Consider the following 18,297-nt stretch of genomic DNA (forward strand, 5'->3'; position numbering starts at 1 on the left):
TGTTTATTTGGATTTACTCATTTATCCTTTCTGTTAATCTTTAATTCAAGGCTTTCATCTGGTATTGTTTTCCATCTTAGGAAGTTCCTTCAATATGTCTGCTGGTGATGAATTATCTTATTTTTACCTGTAAATATCTTTATTCCACCTTCATACTTGAAGGATATTTTTACTGCATATGGTATTCAAGGTCAGCAATTTCTTACCGCCATCCTTCACTATCTCATTCTGTTGTCAGTCTCATTATTGTTTAAAAAAATGTATTTTCCCTCCTTTGGTTATTTTGTGGTTGGTTCCTCCCCTGCCCCCACCCCATCCCCTGCCCAGCAGTTTTACTATGATATGTCTGTGTGGATTTCTTTTTTACATCCTGCTTGGTTTTCACGGGCTTTGATTTTGTGGTCTTCAGTTTTTAAAAATTTTGCCATTCTTTTACCTCTCTTCCTTCTAGATGGTTACTTTGAACTATCTTCAGTTAACTAATTCTCTCTTTGGTGACATCTGATTTTCTGTTAAGTCCCTCCTTCAGTTGCCAATTTCTGTTTGACGTTTTCAGTTAATCAATGTATTAAAGTCTGCCTAGAGTTCCTTTAGGTCTGTTGTGATTTTCTCTTGGTTTCTGTTGGTTTTCAGTCTAGTTCTGTTCTTCATGTATCTGGTGATTCTATTATTGTTGTACTAGACATTTTATTTATGAATAATTATAGAAATATTGGATATATAGGATAAGAGTGTGTTACATTTGCTTCTGTCCGTTGTCTGGGCTGCTACCCATTTATTACCACTTCAGTTCAGTTTCAGAGATTGACATGATTCAAAGGAAGTTGCATTTCTTTTGCAAGCTGGTCTGCTTTAGGTTTACCTGTGCTGCTAGAATTTACTCCCAGGACTAAAGCATCCTTAAATGTGAAATTCATATCCCAGGGCCTCCTTTCTATTTTATATTCTACTAAGTTATTTTTTACTTTAGCTTATTAACTCTTTAACATTTTCAAACAACTTTTTTTTTTTTTGTACAGCTGTTTTCATCACGAAGGGTTGGCCTGCCATTTGGAAGCAGAAGTCCGTTTTAATTCTCCCTTTTTTTTTTTTTGAGATAGAGTCTCACTCTGTCACCCAAGCTGGAGTGCAGTGGAGTGATCTTGGCTCACGGCAACCTCTGCCTTCTGGGTTCAAGCGATTCTCCTGCCTCAGCCTCCCGAATAGCTGGGACTACAGGCGCACACCACCATGCCTGGCTCATTTTTGTATTAATAGTAGAGATGGGGTTTCACCATGTTGGCCAGGCTGGTCTCGAACTCCTGACCTCAAGTGATCCGCCTGCCTCGGCCTCCCAAATTTCTGGGATTACAGGCATGAGCCACTGTGCCCAGCCTTGTTTAAATTCTCAATATAACTTTCTTAGGAATTACCATCTCAGAGAAAACAATATAGAGAAAGGTTAAATAATTTTCTTCAAGGTTGCATAGATGTTACAGTGCCAGGATTTGAATTCAAGTATGTATTCAAAGCCTGTGCTTTGTACTGCATTGAGCCGGTATTTTGAGAATATGAATGACATGCAAAAGCTACCCTAGGGATCATGAGCCACATTGCACATATTGTAGAATATTATCCATATTTTCTTTGTGGTAAAGCGTGACCAAAATAGGTTAATAAGTGTACCTCTTGTTAGGCACTGAGTTCATTATTGATAATTGTTTCACAGTAAATACCTTGTATACATAGTTAAATATTTCAAATAGTACTTGAATGGAAAAAAAGTTACATAGAAGATCAGCAGGATGTTCTATAATTTTGAAATACAAAACTGTTGCTTAGAAATTTATAAAGTAGAAATGAAGCAAAATTTACTTGACATATAATTCAGCATTTTTGACGTATTTACTGCTTTCTCAACTTCATATTCCTGTTCTTTCAATTTTTACCATATCCAGCACTTTTATTCTGTATGTTTTGTAAAAGAATGTACAGGTAAGAGGAACCTGGGAGTAAGCAAGAAATACTTGTTGAACGAATGAAGGTCAATATAGTATTAGTAGTTCTATTCTTCCTACTCATTTATTTTTGTGGAAAGAACAGAAATGTTGACTCTGAATTCCCTCCCCCTTTATACAAACATTGTCAGTAATCTTAACTTTCTTTTAAATTTAGGGATAAAGTAATTCCTAATAAAGTGGGGACATATTGTATCCAGTTTGGTTTTATGATGGATAAAACAAATATTCTCAACAGTGAACAGGTTTGCTTACTTTTTTTATATACCACAGTTAGCTTTACATTTTCTTTTTTACCCCCCTTGGTTCTGCATTACGTGAAATAGCTTCACATTTTCTCATTTAGTTTATGAATGAAATATTTTGTTTAAAAGTGAAGTAATTATTGGATGTGAAATATAAATAATTCAATTTTCAGGAAAATTAGTATAGAATGTTTAAATTTGTTCAATAATTTGACCTGTTACAGGAGTCACATTTCCATTTCTCTTTATATCAAAGACTCAACATTTGAGTGTGTAGTGTTGTAAAGTTGCTCATATCAACCATGCATGAAAAATATTAGTAATATTTCACACAGCCATAACAGAAAGCGAAATTATGTCCTTTGCAGCAACGTGGATGTGGCTAGAGGCCATTATCCTAAGTAAATTAATTAAGAAACTGAAAACCAAATACCGCATGTTCTCCCTTGCAAGTGGGAGCTAAACATTGGGTACACACGGACACAAAGATGGGAACAGTAAACGCTGGGGATTGCAAAAGAGGGGAAAGAGGGAGGTGGGCAAGAGTTGAAAAACTACCTGTTAGGTACTGTGTTTGCTACTTGGGTGACGGGATCATTAGAAGCCCAAACCTCAGCATCCTGCAATATACTCATGTAACACACTTGCACATACACCCCCTGAATCTAAGATAAAATTTTTAAAATAATGAAAGTTGGAAATTAAAAATAAATAGTATTTCAGTTATTAGAATTCTGGATGGTGATGTTCAAGTAGTTTAAATATACATCATCTACATTTAATACTGTTGGTATAGGCTGGGTGCAGTGGCTCACGCCTGGAATCCCAGCACTTTGGGAGGTCAAGGTGGGCAGATCACTTGAGGTCAAGAGTTCGAGACCAGCCTGGCCAGTATGGCGAAACCCCTCCTCTACTAAAAATACAAAAATCAGCTGGGCATGGTGGGCGCACGCCTGTAGTCCCAGCTATTCAGGAGGGTGAGGCAGGAGAATCGCTTGAACCCAGGAGGTGGAGGTTGCAGTGAGCAGAGATCACACCACTGTACTCCAGCCTGGGTGTCACAGTGAGACTCTGTCTCAAAAAAACAAAAAACTGTCGGTATACTAATTTTTTTAATTACCTATGTTTTTTAGTACCTCTAAGTTTGTTCTTAGATGGCTGTAAACATCCAAAAATTAACCTGACCTAACTTTTTTGTGCTGAATTTTAAAAGTAAATTGATTACTTTTAAAAGATTAATGGAAATAAATTTTAGAGGGTAACATTTAATTTTATTTAGTATGTGCCATTGTTATGTCTTCCCTTCCTCTTAAATGCTAAAGCATCAATACATTGTTAATCAGAATGTCTCTTTTGTTTTGTAAGGTTATAGTTGAAGTCCTGCCTAATCAACCTGTGAAGTTAGTACCTAAAATTAAACCACCTACACCAGCTGTTTCTAATGTTCGCTCAGTTGCCAGTAGGACCTTGGTCAGAGATCTACATCTTAGTATCACGGTAATGTTTATTTTCTTCCAAAACTACGAAGGGTAACAAGAAAAATTATCTTTGATTTTAGGGTACAAAATTAGTTTTATGGATTCTGTCTATTACTCCGATTAAGGTTATAGGGAAAACTTGTGCAGATGAATTAAATATTTATAAATATCTTTGTATTTGAATACAAATAGAGAATATATAACATTATACATAAAATGAATTCAGATATAATAAGCAGAACTGACTCAAAATGCAGAAATCTCAATCTGCCTACCTTTTTTTTTTTTTTTTTTGAGACAGGGTCTTGTTCTGTCACCCAGGCTGGAGTGGCATGGCACAATCATAGCTCACTGCAGCCTTAAGCAGTCCTTCCACCTCAGCCTCCTGAGTAGCTGGGACCACAAGGCACACAGCACCACACCTGGCTAGTTTTAAATTTTTTTCTGTGGGGTTTTGCTGTGTTTTGCTGTGTTGCCCAGGCTGGTCTTGAAATCCTGACCTCACGTTATCCTCCTGCCTCAGCCTTCCAAAGTGCTGGGATTACAGCTGTGAACCACCCAGCTGCTACTTTTCCTACTACATACCTTTACTCACCTGTTTCGTGTATATATCATGAACGAGTGTGACCTATATTGACTCTTCAATGTCCAGTTCACTGAGGGGACTGAAGGACGTAAGTATTTTTTTTAAAGAGATCTGCTCTGATGACTGCTCATAGTTAAGAAAGAAAATTAGCTCCTCCAAGGCTGCTGATTTCATGAAGCATAAGCAGCAACACAGCTGTCAAAAATATTAACAAAAACATGTAAAACACAGTAGTGTGACTGCACCTTTATGGAAAATTTGGTTGGTGGGATACTTGTCTTACTTTCAGTTTATTTTCCTGTTTTAGATGATTGGTTATTCTTCCCTAGACATCTCTTCTTTTCCCAAAACATCTTGTTGGGGTAAACAGTGCCATAGAATTACTCCAGGTCTTTGAATCTCATATAAGCACCAAACATTGTGAGAAACACATATAGGCCTATTGGTTTTCAAATGTATACAGGTGCTGCTGGTGTTAATAAAATATTTAAAGTCACTACAAGTTTATAATAACTTATTAAGCACTTTTCACATCTGTAGGTGCTAAAAGTACATGAAAAGGTGATATTTTAAAATGGGAGTCCTTGTAATTTAGTAAGGTAGGAACTGTTGTATTGAAGTCTCTTGTTCTTTTATGGTTTGTGGAACACTCAAACTTAGAACTGAATTTTGTGCTTAGACTAAGATCCAGATAATTTAATGTTGGGGGTTCTCTGTATTATTTCTGATTTGTACATGCTCTTCTCTGGGTTTAATCTTCTGACCAGTTTCTCTAATTGTTTTCCATTTTTTGTTTTAAGGATGACTACAACAACCATACTGGAATTGATTTGGTTGGCACTATAATAGCCACCATTAAAGGCTCTAATGAGGAAGATACTGATACCCCACTCTTTATTGGGAAAGTTAGAACACTTGAATTCCCCTTTGTGAATGGTTCAGCTGAAATCATGGTAAATTTTTTATATCTTTTGGTAGATAGAAATTCTGTATTTAGTGTTTTTAACCACCATATTAAGACACCTTTTCTTTTGTGTAGCTATGAAGATGTTCTAATCATAGCACTAAATTGGAAAGTCAGCTGAAATATTTTCTGATTTTGCTATTACAAATTGAACCCAGGATCTTTATAAGTAAGACTCCCGTTTTTCCTATAGGATAACAGCTTTCTCTGATTCTAGTTGTTTTTAACTTTAGTGACAATACGTGATGTTTTATGTTTCATTGAAAAGCTGCCGTTACGTGGATAGAAACAAAAAATGTAGCCCAGGTAAATTTTAATTAAACAACTTATCTTTGTTACTCTACATTTTCTAAAATGAAAACAGTTTTATTTGTATTTTAAAAATATACAGTGCAAGAACCTCCATAAATAATCAAGATATTGTCACCTGTCAGAGATAATAGATGATTAGCAATTTAGTATTACCTTCCAGAGTTTTGGCATATACACTAATGCTGCCTGCATACCATGTGTGTATATGATTTATATACATGTTCGGAGGGTGTAAAATTTCATTAATAGAATTGTGCCTTTATAAAAATCTTTTCTTGTTTGACATCTCTAATATATTCTTAGTAAAAGTAAGCGTACATCATTGTATATTAATGACCACAATTTATTTGATCAATCCTTAGTGAAAATTTAGTTCTTTTCTAAAGTTTGTTTTTATCAACAGTGCTTCCATTAGCTTTCTTCTATGTATAGTCAGCCCCCCATATCCATGGGTTTCACATCTGTAGATTCAAAAATAATTGGGAAAAAAATTTCATCTGTACTGAATACATACAGACATTTTTCTTGTCAGTATTCCATGAACAATACAACAACTATTTTCATAGCATTTTAGTAGTTATTACTAAGTAATTTAGGGATGATTCAAAGTATATGGAGTATGTGCATAGGCTGTATGCAAATATTACACCATTTTGTATCAGGGATGTGAGTATGCATGGATTTGAGTATCTGTGGGAGTCCTAGAACTAGTACCCCACAGATACCAAGGGATGACTATATATCGTTTTGCATATATTATTTCTTTAGGAAATTACTAGAAGCAGAATGTGTTAGAGATAGGATATGCATATTTTAAGCCTTTTGGTAGTTATTGCCAATGCTCTTCAGTTTATATTCCTGCCAGAGGTATATGTCTATCTTACTCATATTAGCAACACTATATGTGAACACTTAAAAATTCTAACCAAGTATCTGATTAAAAATTTATTTTTGTCAGACATTTTTTGGTTTTAATCTTTCTAAGATTGTTTACTGCCCATTTCTTTTAGAATTTTCATTTTTTTCTTAAAAATATTAGTGCTCTTTGGTATATAAGTACTTTTTCCTGAGATGTTCTTTTGTTTTTAGAACTTTCCTTTGTTTATATTGGAGGGGCAGATCATATTCACAGTGCTATCTCTGATATCCTTATTTCTTTAATTTTTGGTATATCTGGATTTTATTGACCCTTTTTCAAATCCATTAATTTTCTTGATATCTTTTCAGTAATTCTAACAGTACTAATAGATATGAAATGTTACCTTTTCTTGTATTTTTTTTGTTGTTGTTCATTTCTGTGTCTAACTCATTGCAATGTCACATTGTTTCAGTAAAATTAGGCTTATACAGTAGGAGCCTGCCAGCTGTACCTGGCCTGAAGACTTGTCAGTTGGTCTGGCAGTGGCTGACCAATACAGCATTTTCATTTTAATTGGTTTCCAACATGTAAAGTTCTGGAGTTTTTACATAAAAATCTGCATTTCTCATTTATTTGGTGAAATGTAAAGATGTGTCAACACTGGGTAAGGATTCTCTTAGCCAGCTGTATGTGCACCCTGAATAGTGACTGCTCCTCTCAGTGTGTCTGGTTTCCAGTCAGCCGCTTCCATGCCACTTCTTTTCATTTATTGACATTGAAGACATGTGTATTTACCACTTATATTCACACTTGTTCTTCTATTTTTATTATAGTGGAGAATAAAGTAAAATTTTCTTGTGCGCTAACAAAAATTAGGTAATGAAAGCCACATTGGAAAACAAAGGGGAGTGGGGAGACATACTTAACATGCAGAGTGGATTTGTGTTGGAAGAAGACATCTAGTCCACTTTACCTGTTTTCCTGTTTAGCTATGTCCAGTTTTCTTTTTTTGTTTGTTTGTTTTTTTTTTTTTGGAAACAGAGTCTCATTCTGTCACCCAGGCTGGAGTGCAGTGGCGCGATTGCCGCTCACTGCAAGCTCTGCCTCCCAAGTAGCTGGGACTACAGGCACCCACCACCACGCCTAGCTAATTTTTTGTATTTTTAGTAGAGACGGGGTTTCACCGTGTTTGCCAGGATGGTCTCGATCTCCTGACCTTGTGATCCACCCGCCTCGGCCTCCCAAAGTGCTGGGATTACAGGCATGAGCCACCGTGCCCAGCCTGTGTCCAGTTTTCATGGCCCCCTTATAGTCATTTGAAATTGCTAAGCCTGCTGTATATACTCCTGAGATTCAGACAAGAGATTTAGCTATTCCCCAGCAGCTGTATATAAAAATCTCTTCACATGATGCATGTAAATGTACTCTTACCACTAGAGGACCCTGATATCTCACTGAATAAATAGAAAACTCAAGTCCTTCTTGGCTCCTGCCTCACATATTGATTTAGTATGTCTGGAGCAGGGCTGTAGAATCTGATTTTTAACAAGCAGGTGATTCTTACCATTAGGGAAGTTTAGGAAACACTGGTCTAGAGCACAATCAATATTTGTAAATGTTCCACGTTATTGCTTTGTTTAAAGTTACAATCTAAATTTGTAGTTGCCCAAGTTTGTTAATTGTGCCATTCAGATTCACTGTATTATTTGCCTACATGATCTGGAAATTTCTGATGGCAGTGTCTGAGTTTCATTCTGATATGCCTTTGTTTGTTTCTCATATGCCAAATACCCGTTTAGACTTGGATCCAGTTTGGGACTCTTTATTTCTCTTCATTTCCGTTATTCTGTTTATCCTTTTTTCTTGGTAGGTATGCATCAGGGATTAAAAACTATAAAACTTTGAGATAGGAGATTCCGCTTTAAACAAGACACAAAGGAAAAGATTATATTTAACTACATTAAAAGTTACACTTTCTGCTGGGCACAGTAGCTCATGCCTATAACCTTAACACTTTGGGAGGCCAAGGTGGAAGGATTGCTGGATCCCAGGAATTCAAGACCAGCTTGGGCAACATGGCAAAACCCCATCTCTACAAAAAATTAAAAAATTAGCCAAGCATGGTGACACGCACCTATAGCCCCAGCTACTCAGGCAGCTGAGGTGGGAAGATAGCTTAAGCCTGAGAGGTTGAGACTGCAGTGAGCCATGATTATGCCACTGCATTCCAGCCTGGGTGACAGAGCAAGACCCTGTCTCAAAAAAAAAAAAAAAAAAGTTACACTTTATGTACTGTAAGCATATCTTAAACAGAATTAAAAGAACAGTGACATTGTGTTGATAATTGTTGACACTGGATGATCAGGTTTATTATCTGATTCTGTAGTAGAAAAAAAAAGTTTTTAAGGTAGTAAATTTAGGAGAAATATCGATTTAGCTATATGCAGTCATGTCATCACTTAATGACGGGCATATGTTCTAAGAAATATATCAGGTGATTTCATTGTTGTGTAAACATCGTAGAGTATACTTAAACCTAGGTGATATAGCCTACTATACACCTGGGCTATATGTCATAACCTATTTCCTTTTTTTTTTTTTTTTTTTTTTTTTTTTTTTTTTTTTTTTTGAGACAGTCTTGCTCTGTCACCTAGGCTGGAGTGCATTGGCGCACTCTTGGCTCACTGCAACCTCCGCCTCCCGGGTTCAAACAATCCTCCCACCTCAGCCTCCCGAGTAGCTGGGACTACAGGCGCATGCCCACCACACCCAGCTGATTTTTGTATTTTCAGTAGAGACAGGGTTTCACCATGTTGGCCAGGTTTGTCTCGAACTCTGACCTCAGACGATCCACCCACCTCGGCCTCCCAAAGTGCTGGGATTGTAGGCGTGAGCCACCACGCCCAGCAGCATAACCTGTTTCTCCTAGGCTACAAACCTGTACAGTATGTGACTGTACTGAACACTGTAGGTAATTTTAACATAATAGTATTTGTGTATCTAAACATAGAAAAGGTATAGTAAAATACAGTATTATAATCTTTTGGGGCCACCATTGTACATGTGGTCCTTTGTTAATGAAATGTTGTTATGTGGTGCATGACTGTATGTTAGATACATACAATTAGAGGACTGATATATTGAACAGATTTCTAAAACCTCCTAAGGAACTACTTGCAAATCAATTAAAAAAGACAAACCAGTAGAAAAATAAATGGGCAAAGAATATGAGTAGGCAATTAATGGAAAAGAAAATATAAATAACCTGTAAACATAAGAAGCATGATTTCAATACCACTCAGGGAGATGTTAGTTAAAATAATAATGACTGGTTGCTTTTTAATTCCCCTTTTTAGAAAAAAATATGATTGATATTAAATGTTAGCCAGCATAAGGGGAATTGGGCACTCCCATATACTGCTGGTGAGAGGATAAATTGATACAGCTTCTTGTAAGGGAAATTTGATACTTACCTTTTAAAATAAACTTATACTTATTATTCATCCCAGAAAACACATTTGCAGAGAAACATTTGGAGATGTATTTTTGCTATATTATAGATAATTGTTTAAAAATTGTAAACATACTAAATATTTGCCACCCAATGAATGAGTAGTATAGTGTACTATGCATAAGTTTTAAATTGGCATCTATACATTCACATGAATTGATCAAATCGAGTGCTGAAAGCAAGTTGCTAAAGTATATGTTACTTATTTTTAAAATGCAGACAGTATTTTTTAAATACATGTTTGCATTTATGTAAGTCTATTGAAAACCACATTCAGAAACTGATTGGCAGTTGGTTTAATGGTGGGCTTGTATTCTATATTCTTTGGGAAAAAGTCTGTGAGCTGTAATTTATAATTTTATTTCATGGATTGACCTACAGTGCCATATTGATTTAGATTTTTAAAAATACTACTTCTCTGTAAATTGTATTGTTATAGTCTAAACAAAAACAGCTACTATCATTGTTTCCCTTAGAACTGTGTGAAAAAATCATTTCAGATAAAAATATATTTGTGTCATTTACTAGTTATATATTATGGTCTTAAAGTATATCAAAAGGTTTTTTATCCATTAATGAGAAAAACGCAATTTAAAAAATCTTTAGAGCTTTTCAAAATCTCTTGTTCTGTCACCTGGGACTTTGATGGGTCTATTTCCATGATAACAGCTGTAACTTAAACTCAGCATTGAGCTTTGTGATTGTTTTTATAACTTTCACACTGTCAGCTGTTTCATGCTGCTTTCAATTTAGAGATTAGAATCAAGAAGATTTTACAGGTCAAAATTGTAAGTGGCCATCAATATTTCTAATGTGAAGGAAATAACTTTTTCTTGAAATTTTTTATCATATATAATTTTCACATAAGCTGTTTATTGATATGATCATTTGGCTTTCAAACCAATACCAGAAGGTAAAAAGTTGTATGTCTTGGGTAGTGGTGGTGGTGATGATGGTTTAATGGAATCTTAAGGATCAGCCTATGCCTTTGGCCTTTAAAATTAACCACTTACTTGAAAACAGCATAATGAGTTATGTAACATTTATATGTTGAAAATTTTCTTTTTAAATCTTGTTTTCCCCTATTGTTTGTTTATATGTACAGAGTCTGGTGCTGGCAGAAAGCAGTCCTGGAAGGGATAGTACTGAATATTTCATTGTATTTGAGCCCCGGCTACCACTTTTATCAAGAACCTTAGAACCATATATCCTACCGTTCATGTTTTACAATGGTAAGTTTCTAGGAAATAAATGGTTAAACTCCATTGTTAGTGATACTTAACCTTGTTTTGCTTTCCATTAACTTGGTGTTTATTAGCTATCTAATCACTTTATGATGTATTTTAGAAAAGTCAGTTTTTAAATTATTTAAATTATCTCAATTTTTTTTCTTAGATGTTAAGAAGCAGCAACAAATGGCAGCACTTACAAAAGAAAAGGACCAATTATCTCAGTCTATTATTATGTATAAAAGTTTATTTGAAGCCAGCCAGCAGCTTCTTAATGAAATGAAATGTAAGTCATTTTGTATTCAAGACAAAAATTTTGCTTTGGGGAATGATGAGGCAGAAGATGAGATCATGATACACAAACATGCTTCTACTTTCCTAAATCACAAATAAAATGCAGAATGTTGCAGAAAGGTGGTAATGATGGTTGATACTGTCATTGAGAAATCTTAAGATGAAGTATTTCTTATTTTAAATAAATTTGTATCCTGCTTACTTATAAGAAATCGACACGTTCTGTTAGGAATCTGGACCTGTGGAAAATTTAAGGCTTTCGACATAATAATAATGTTTATATTTAGCTCTAGCTTCTGGCAAAAGATACTGGATAATAATATCACCAAGGGAGTGATGTGTAATGTAATTTTTCATTTGGGTAATGAGCTGTATGTATTTTACTTCAAATATCCACAGTTTGTCATACTATGGAGGTATCTGGGGCAGCACACACTGATACTGAAATATGTAAATTATTCTTGAGTCAATTCACAGAAAGTTTGCTGCAGTTTTATTTTGTTTTGTTTTGTTTTGAGACACAGTCTCACTCTGTCGCCCAGGCTGGAGTGCAGTGGCATGATCTCACTCACTGCACCCTCCGCCTCCCAATTTCAAGTGATTCTCGTGCCTTAGCCTCCCGAGTAGCTAGGTTTACAGGCACATGCCACCACGCCTGGCTGATTTTTGTATTTTTAGTAGAGACAAGGTTTCACCATGTTGGCCAGGCTGGTCTCGAACTTCTTACCTCAAGTGATCTGCCTACCTTGGCCCCCGCCAAAGTGCTACGATTACAGGCGTTAGCCACCACACCCGGCCTACATTTGCTGCAATTCTTAATAATGTTTCATATAATTCAAAGACAAGACATTTTCTGAGTTGTGCTCTATCATCTCTTCCCTTTTCATTTGTCATATTTTTTTGCTAAGGTTTTTGGCCTTGTGTTATTTTGATCAAGCAATATTTACTGCTTGCCTCAAAGTACTCACTTTTGTGTATGCCTGCACAAGATCAAGGATATTTAGAATGTAATAGGAGCTAAATCTAGTAATGAGATATGTCATTTGTGTAGCACTAAAAATTGTTTTTATAAAGTCTTTGAGAACAACCTTGTGCAATTATGTATAAATTATGTATACTCATGGATTAAGTAATGTACCCAAGATTACTAGGAGTTTGCAGTATATCATATCTCCCTTTAGTTGCATTAATTTTGTTTTCTCATTTTTGTATATCAGAATTGAGCCTTAAGATGTATAGTTTAATTTTGAATTTCCAAAATGGTCACCTATCAGTTTTCATTTTAGCAACAGACATTAAAAGGAAAAAACAAAAGGAATTTTAAAGTATTTTTCAAAAACTGTGATTTGGGGGCTATCAGAAATTGATGCAAATTTTTTGTTTTTTAATTTTAGGTCAAGTTGAAGAAGCAAGATTAAAAGAGGCCCAATTGCGAAATGAACTAAAAATACATAATATTGACATTCCTACAACACAACAGGTACAGCTTCCAACTATACGTGAAAGATTTTTTATTAAAGTCTATTCTACAGTTTTCTCAATTATTCAGTTTTTATTAGGAATGCTGGGTATTGTTTTAGGGTACAAAGACGTGTGCATTATAGTCACTAGACATTAAAAATGACTAACAAATGATAGAGTGCTCTATTCAGAGAAATTGCAATTTGTATTTTTAATGTAGTGACACCAATAAATGCAATTAATAATACATCAGTTCAAGTACTGCATTGAAAAGGCTGCATAACCACTACATGTGGTGGTAAACAAAATAAGAGAAAATAAAAAGCAATCTAGATTTTTAAAATTTGTATTCTTTTATATGTGTAACTCGGTTTCAAAGAGAAGTCCTATTATAGGTAGTGTATTTCTTGGCTAAGATTTTTTTAAATTCAGTGAAGTGGGAACTTTATATTACTATAACCATGATTTTCTAAATTGTGTTTTCTTTGTGTGTGTGTATTTTCTGATAGTTTGTTTTTGTTTTTGTTTTTTTTTTTTTTAAATAATGCCTACTTACCAACTTTATATTCTTGAGTTGTCTAAATTGTTAATTTTTCTCCACTGTCATTATGGGTTGCCTGGTTCAAGAGTAATTGGTCTTGTAGTTAATTTTTCTTTATAAATTATAGGTGCCACACATTGAAGCACTTCTGAAAAGAAAGCTATCAGAACAAGAAGAACTGAAGAAAAAACCTAGAAGATCGTGTACTCTTCCAAACTATACTAAAGGCAGTGGAGATGTTTTGGGAAAGGTTTGTATTTATTAAGCCTTTTGAAAGGCAGTACATTTTATTATCTTGTTTGTTTAAAACGGGTCTTCTAAAAGTGACAAAAAAGTGTCAGATTCTTTGTAATTTACTTCTTTCCAATAAAGTACCTGCTCTCATTATTGCAATAGGGATTTGGCAGAGTTTAAAACTGAAATCTGTAATGTTACTATTGAGGGCTGTGGCAGAAGTTGTTAACATCTATTAGTTCAAGGCTTGTTGTTTACTTAGAGATGCTTTCATCTCATGCAGCTCTGTTTTTGGAGGGGGAGACGGTGTGTCACCCAGGCTGGAGTGCGATGGTAAGACTGTGGCTCACTGCTCCCTCCACCTCCTGGGCTCAAGTGATCCTCCTGCCTCAGCCCCTCAAGTAGCTGTGACTACAGGCATGTGCCACCATGCCCAGCTGAAACCGAGGTCAAGTAACTTGTTCAGAGTTGCACAGATAGCAAGTGGCAGAGCCAGGGGTGAAACCCCAAGTAGTCTGACTCTGGAGTCTTTGGTTATTGCCTATACATGTATATTCTACTTTATAACCACCGTATGAACTATTATTTGTAGTATTTCTCATTTATACATAAATAAATTTAAATTCAGGGAGCTCAAATAACTTGTTAAAATATAGTTAAAGGCAGAGCTTAGATGTGACTCAAGGTCTCTCTGACTCTGAAGTCTGTGGTAGTTTTTTTATATGCCCTATAGCTTCACAAATATACTGTCCACTGAAAATAGGGGGTAACTTGTAGCAATGTGTATGACCAAAACCGTGTTACGTTATTACCCAAACCTCAAATCTGCAAACTGAAAAATTAATTGAATTTTAATTCAAATTAAATATAAATGTATGCATTAGGAAACAAGTTGCTAATATACAATGTTTTAAAATATTATTCCAATTTTTAGAAAAAAGCAGTTCTTTGATCCTAAGCATATAAATATATGGCTTCCACATTTTAATAGTTTATCCAATACAAAATTCTTGGACAATATGTGAGATTTTTACCAACATATAAATTTTAGCAAGAGAAATGTATTTTAAAGTCTCCTTTTTAAATATTTCCCATTGCATGTCTTGAAAATCTGAGGGAAATCTTTGAAATTTCATTTTATATAGTTTCTCTTTTGTCCCCTCAGAAGTACAAACCCTACCCTAACCAGTAGGAGAAAACTTTACAATCCCTCCATGTCATCCTTAGTCTTCTCCCTTAGCTTCCTTAAAAAATACTCTTCCTGGCATTTATTATAAAACTAGAATAGTCCGGGCGCGGTGGCTCACACCTGTAATCCCAACATTTTGGGAGGCCAAGACGGGCGCATTACCTGAGGTCAGGAGTTTGAGACCAGCCTGGCCAACCTGGTGAAACCCTGTCTCTAATAAAACATACAAAAAATAGCCAGACGTGGTGGCATGTGCCTGTAATCACAGCTACTCGGGAGGCTGAGGCAGAAGAATTGTTTGAACCTGGGAGGCGGAGGTTGCAGTGAGCTGAGATCATGCCACTGCACTCCAGCCTGAGCGACAGAGCGAGACTCTGTCTCCAAAAAATAAAAAAACCCTAGAATAAATAATCGTAGAAATATAGTAGGAACAAGGGGAGACTTTTTTCCCCCAAACTTCAAAATGTATTTATTTTTAACATCGCGAATACCTCAAGTAACTTAGATATTTTACACATTTCTTCCTCAATTCCAAATATCTTGAAATCCCATCTCTAAATTAGGAAGATGTAGTAGCAGTTTTAAGATTTTTTTGTTCAGTTAAACATATTATAGTTATAATTAACATGCCCTTCTAAATAGGTTTTATGACAGTATCCTGGGATTTCTTTTACAAAACACATCTAAATGTCACAAGCCATTTCTTCTGCTTACATTTCATTTGCCTCTACTAATTCTTTCTCCATTGGCTAGAACATTGTTTTCATTTTCGTTTACATTTACTAGTTTTTTTGCATGTTCATTTTCTTATCTTTATTCCACTAACTTCTAGAGAATAAGAATATAAGGGTAGATGTTAGGATGTGTTTTGTTTTTTGGCCTTTTTTTGAGACAGGATCTCACTCCTGTCACCCAGGCTGGAGTGCACTAGTGCATCTCGGCTCACTGCAGCCTGGACTTTCTGAGCTCAGGTCATCCTCCCACCACAGCACCTGAGTAGCTGGGACTACAGTTTCGTGCCACCATACCCCCCTAATTTTTTGTATTTTTAGTGGAGATGGGGTTTCGTGATGTTGCCCAAGCTGGTCTCAAACTCCTGGGCTCAAGCACTCCGCTTGCCTCAACTCCCAAAGTGCTAGTAATACAGTCGTGGGTCACCATGTCCAGCCTGATGCTTCTAAAAGTGACACACAATGTTCTTATTGCTAGAGCAGGTTTGTGCTACCAGATCAAGTAAGATTAAAGGGTAGACACCACCATCCTAGCACAATGAATTAGGCTTTGATACTGGCCACAGTAGTCCAACCTTGGTGGACTTGACTTTGAACAAGAATGCTTGTTGATGATTGGTTGTTCACACACATGTGTGAGAAGATATGCCACCTTTGAACCTTGTTACACTGTTGGCACATTACCTGTCTGACCTGAGGGAAAGAAAAAGAATGCTTGTGACTGAAACAAGGATTTGTAATTATTTATTTATTCTAAGCCCCAAAGCATTGTTCCTAGAAACAGAAACAAAAGGAACAATTCTTTTTTCTTTTTTTTTTTGAGACAGGATCTTGCTCTGTCAGACTGTAGTGAAGTGGCACAATCTCGGCTCACTGCAGCCTCTACCTCCTGGGCTCAAGTTATCCTCCTTCCTCAGCCTCCTGAGTAGCAGAAGAAACAATTCTTATTTGTGATGTTTAGATTTGTTTTCTGAAAGGAATACTATAATATTGGAGTAAAGTATTTACTTAGAAGGGAAGGGCATATTAACTGTATTTATGTTTAATTGAACTGCATTATTTTACGTGTATATTATTTAAGTGTACTTTATGATTATTTTAGCAATAAGACAGATCCCATTTATAGAGTGTTAAAATGTGAAAAAAGTATATAATACTAGCTAATAAAATTTCTAATTATTTCATCCCTGAACGGTCTGAGAAAAGAAGGAAAAATTCCTAATATTTTTATTTGCTCATTTGCAGCTTTACTGGAGTTTAATCTTTAGAAAAAAAATTTAATTTAATAGCAGAATAGAATGTTTAATATATTCAAGTTAAGTTTTTAACAACTTGACAATTTATTTTTAATTCATGTGTTTCAGAAAAGTTTTTTTTACCTAGGCTTGGGCTTTTAACATAATATCAAATTTTTATATATGGATTTTATATTTTTTTACTTGATTTTATGAAAATGGGTTATAGATTGCACATCTAGCACAAATTGAAGATGATAGAGCTGCGATGGTTATTTCTTGGCATCTGGCAAGTGACATGGACTGTGTAGTCACCCTAACCACTGACGCTGCACGTCGTATCTATGATGAAACCCAAGGTCGTCAGCAGGTGTTGCCCCTTGATTCTATTTATAAGAAGACTCTTCCAGATTGGAAAAGGTTAGAAAAAAATGAAAGTAATGTTTTTTTCTGAAATATATTTTCTGTTTTTTATCAAAGCCTTGAATTTAAAAATGATTTCTCTAAAAGATACCTAAAACAGAGAATTGACTTGAATTATCTACATTATTTTTGTCTTCATCACAAATGGGCATTTTTCATTACATATGCTGGTTATGTTTTATTTGCCAATTAAATATTATTCATATATGTAATGTATACACACAAAGACATACATTACATGTATATGTAATGTATACACACAAAGACATAAAAACACACAAAGACATAAAAATTTTTTTTTTAATTTTTTAATTTTTATTTTTTGAGATGCAGTCTTGCTCTGTCAGCCAGGCTGGGCATGATCACAACTCAGTGCAGCCTCAACCTCCCTGGATTCAGACTACCCTCCCACCTCAGCTTCCCAAGTAGCTGGGACTACAGGTGCATGCCAGCATGCCCAGATAAATTTTTTTCTTTTTTATTGCTATATTGCCCAGGCTGGTCTCCAACTTTTGGGCTCAAGCAGTCCTCCCACCTCAGCTTCCCATACTGCTAGAATTACAGGTATGAGTCACTGCACCCAGCCCCTTTTTTATATTTTATGTGTACTCTGATTAGGCCTACTTTTTAAAATGCACCTAAAGACAGGAAGGAAATACTAACAAAAAATAAATAAAAATGTATAACAGAGTATTTATTAGTCAATATTTTCTCAGATTACTAAACAAAGCTTTTCATGGCCTGTAATTGCATAGAAATGGGGACTTGAAGGAGAATGGGGTCTCATTAAGAGTCTACTATGTCAGTAAACTTGTTATTTCATCTTATAAATCTAAAAATAGATTGAGGAAACAGCTGTGTAATGAACTCAGATCTATCGGATTCTAAAATCTGCCACCCTGCGCTAGTCAGTACTCAAAGGAGCAGCATGGGAAATCCTGACAGGTCATAGTTACTATGTTGATAAGGGTAATACTTTTTCTTTTCTTAAGAGAACGGGTTTCACTT

General features: G+C 35.4%; 1 protein-coding gene and 1 pseudogene across 3 annotated transcripts in view; both read left to right on the forward strand.

The window, feature by feature from the left end:
• The window catches only part of SMCHD1 (structural maintenance of chromosomes flexible hinge domain containing 1), a 155,671-nt gene that overhangs the window by 110,754 nt on the left and 26,620 nt on the right, over window positions 1-18,297 (forward strand). For 2 of the 3 annotated variants that reach the window (XM_055237021.2, XM_063640809.1), the window contains 8 exons: window positions 2,155-2,242; window positions 3,608-3,739; window positions 5,107-5,259; window positions 11,058-11,184; window positions 11,348-11,467; window positions 12,870-12,955; window positions 13,605-13,727; window positions 17,096-17,286. In XM_055237021.2, coding sequence (XP_055092996.1) covers window positions 2,155-2,242; window positions 3,608-3,739; window positions 5,107-5,259; window positions 11,058-11,184; window positions 11,348-11,467; window positions 12,870-12,955; window positions 13,605-13,727; window positions 17,096-17,286 — 1,020 coding nt within the window. The remainder of the gene's footprint in view (window positions 1-2,154; window positions 2,243-3,607; window positions 3,740-5,106; window positions 5,260-11,057; window positions 11,185-11,347; window positions 11,468-12,869; window positions 12,956-13,604; window positions 13,728-17,095; window positions 17,287-18,297) is intronic. The other variant, XR_008650063.2, reaches the window with a different exon arrangement.
• On the forward strand, window positions 16,233-16,325 carry LOC129461731 (uncharacterized; annotated as a pseudogene).

The sequence above is a fragment of the Symphalangus syndactylus genome, chromosome 1, assembly GCF_028878055.3.
Source record: "Symphalangus syndactylus isolate Jambi chromosome 1, NHGRI_mSymSyn1-v2.1_pri, whole genome shotgun sequence".
Lineage (NCBI taxonomy): Eukaryota > Metazoa > Chordata > Mammalia > Primates > Hylobatidae > Symphalangus > Symphalangus syndactylus.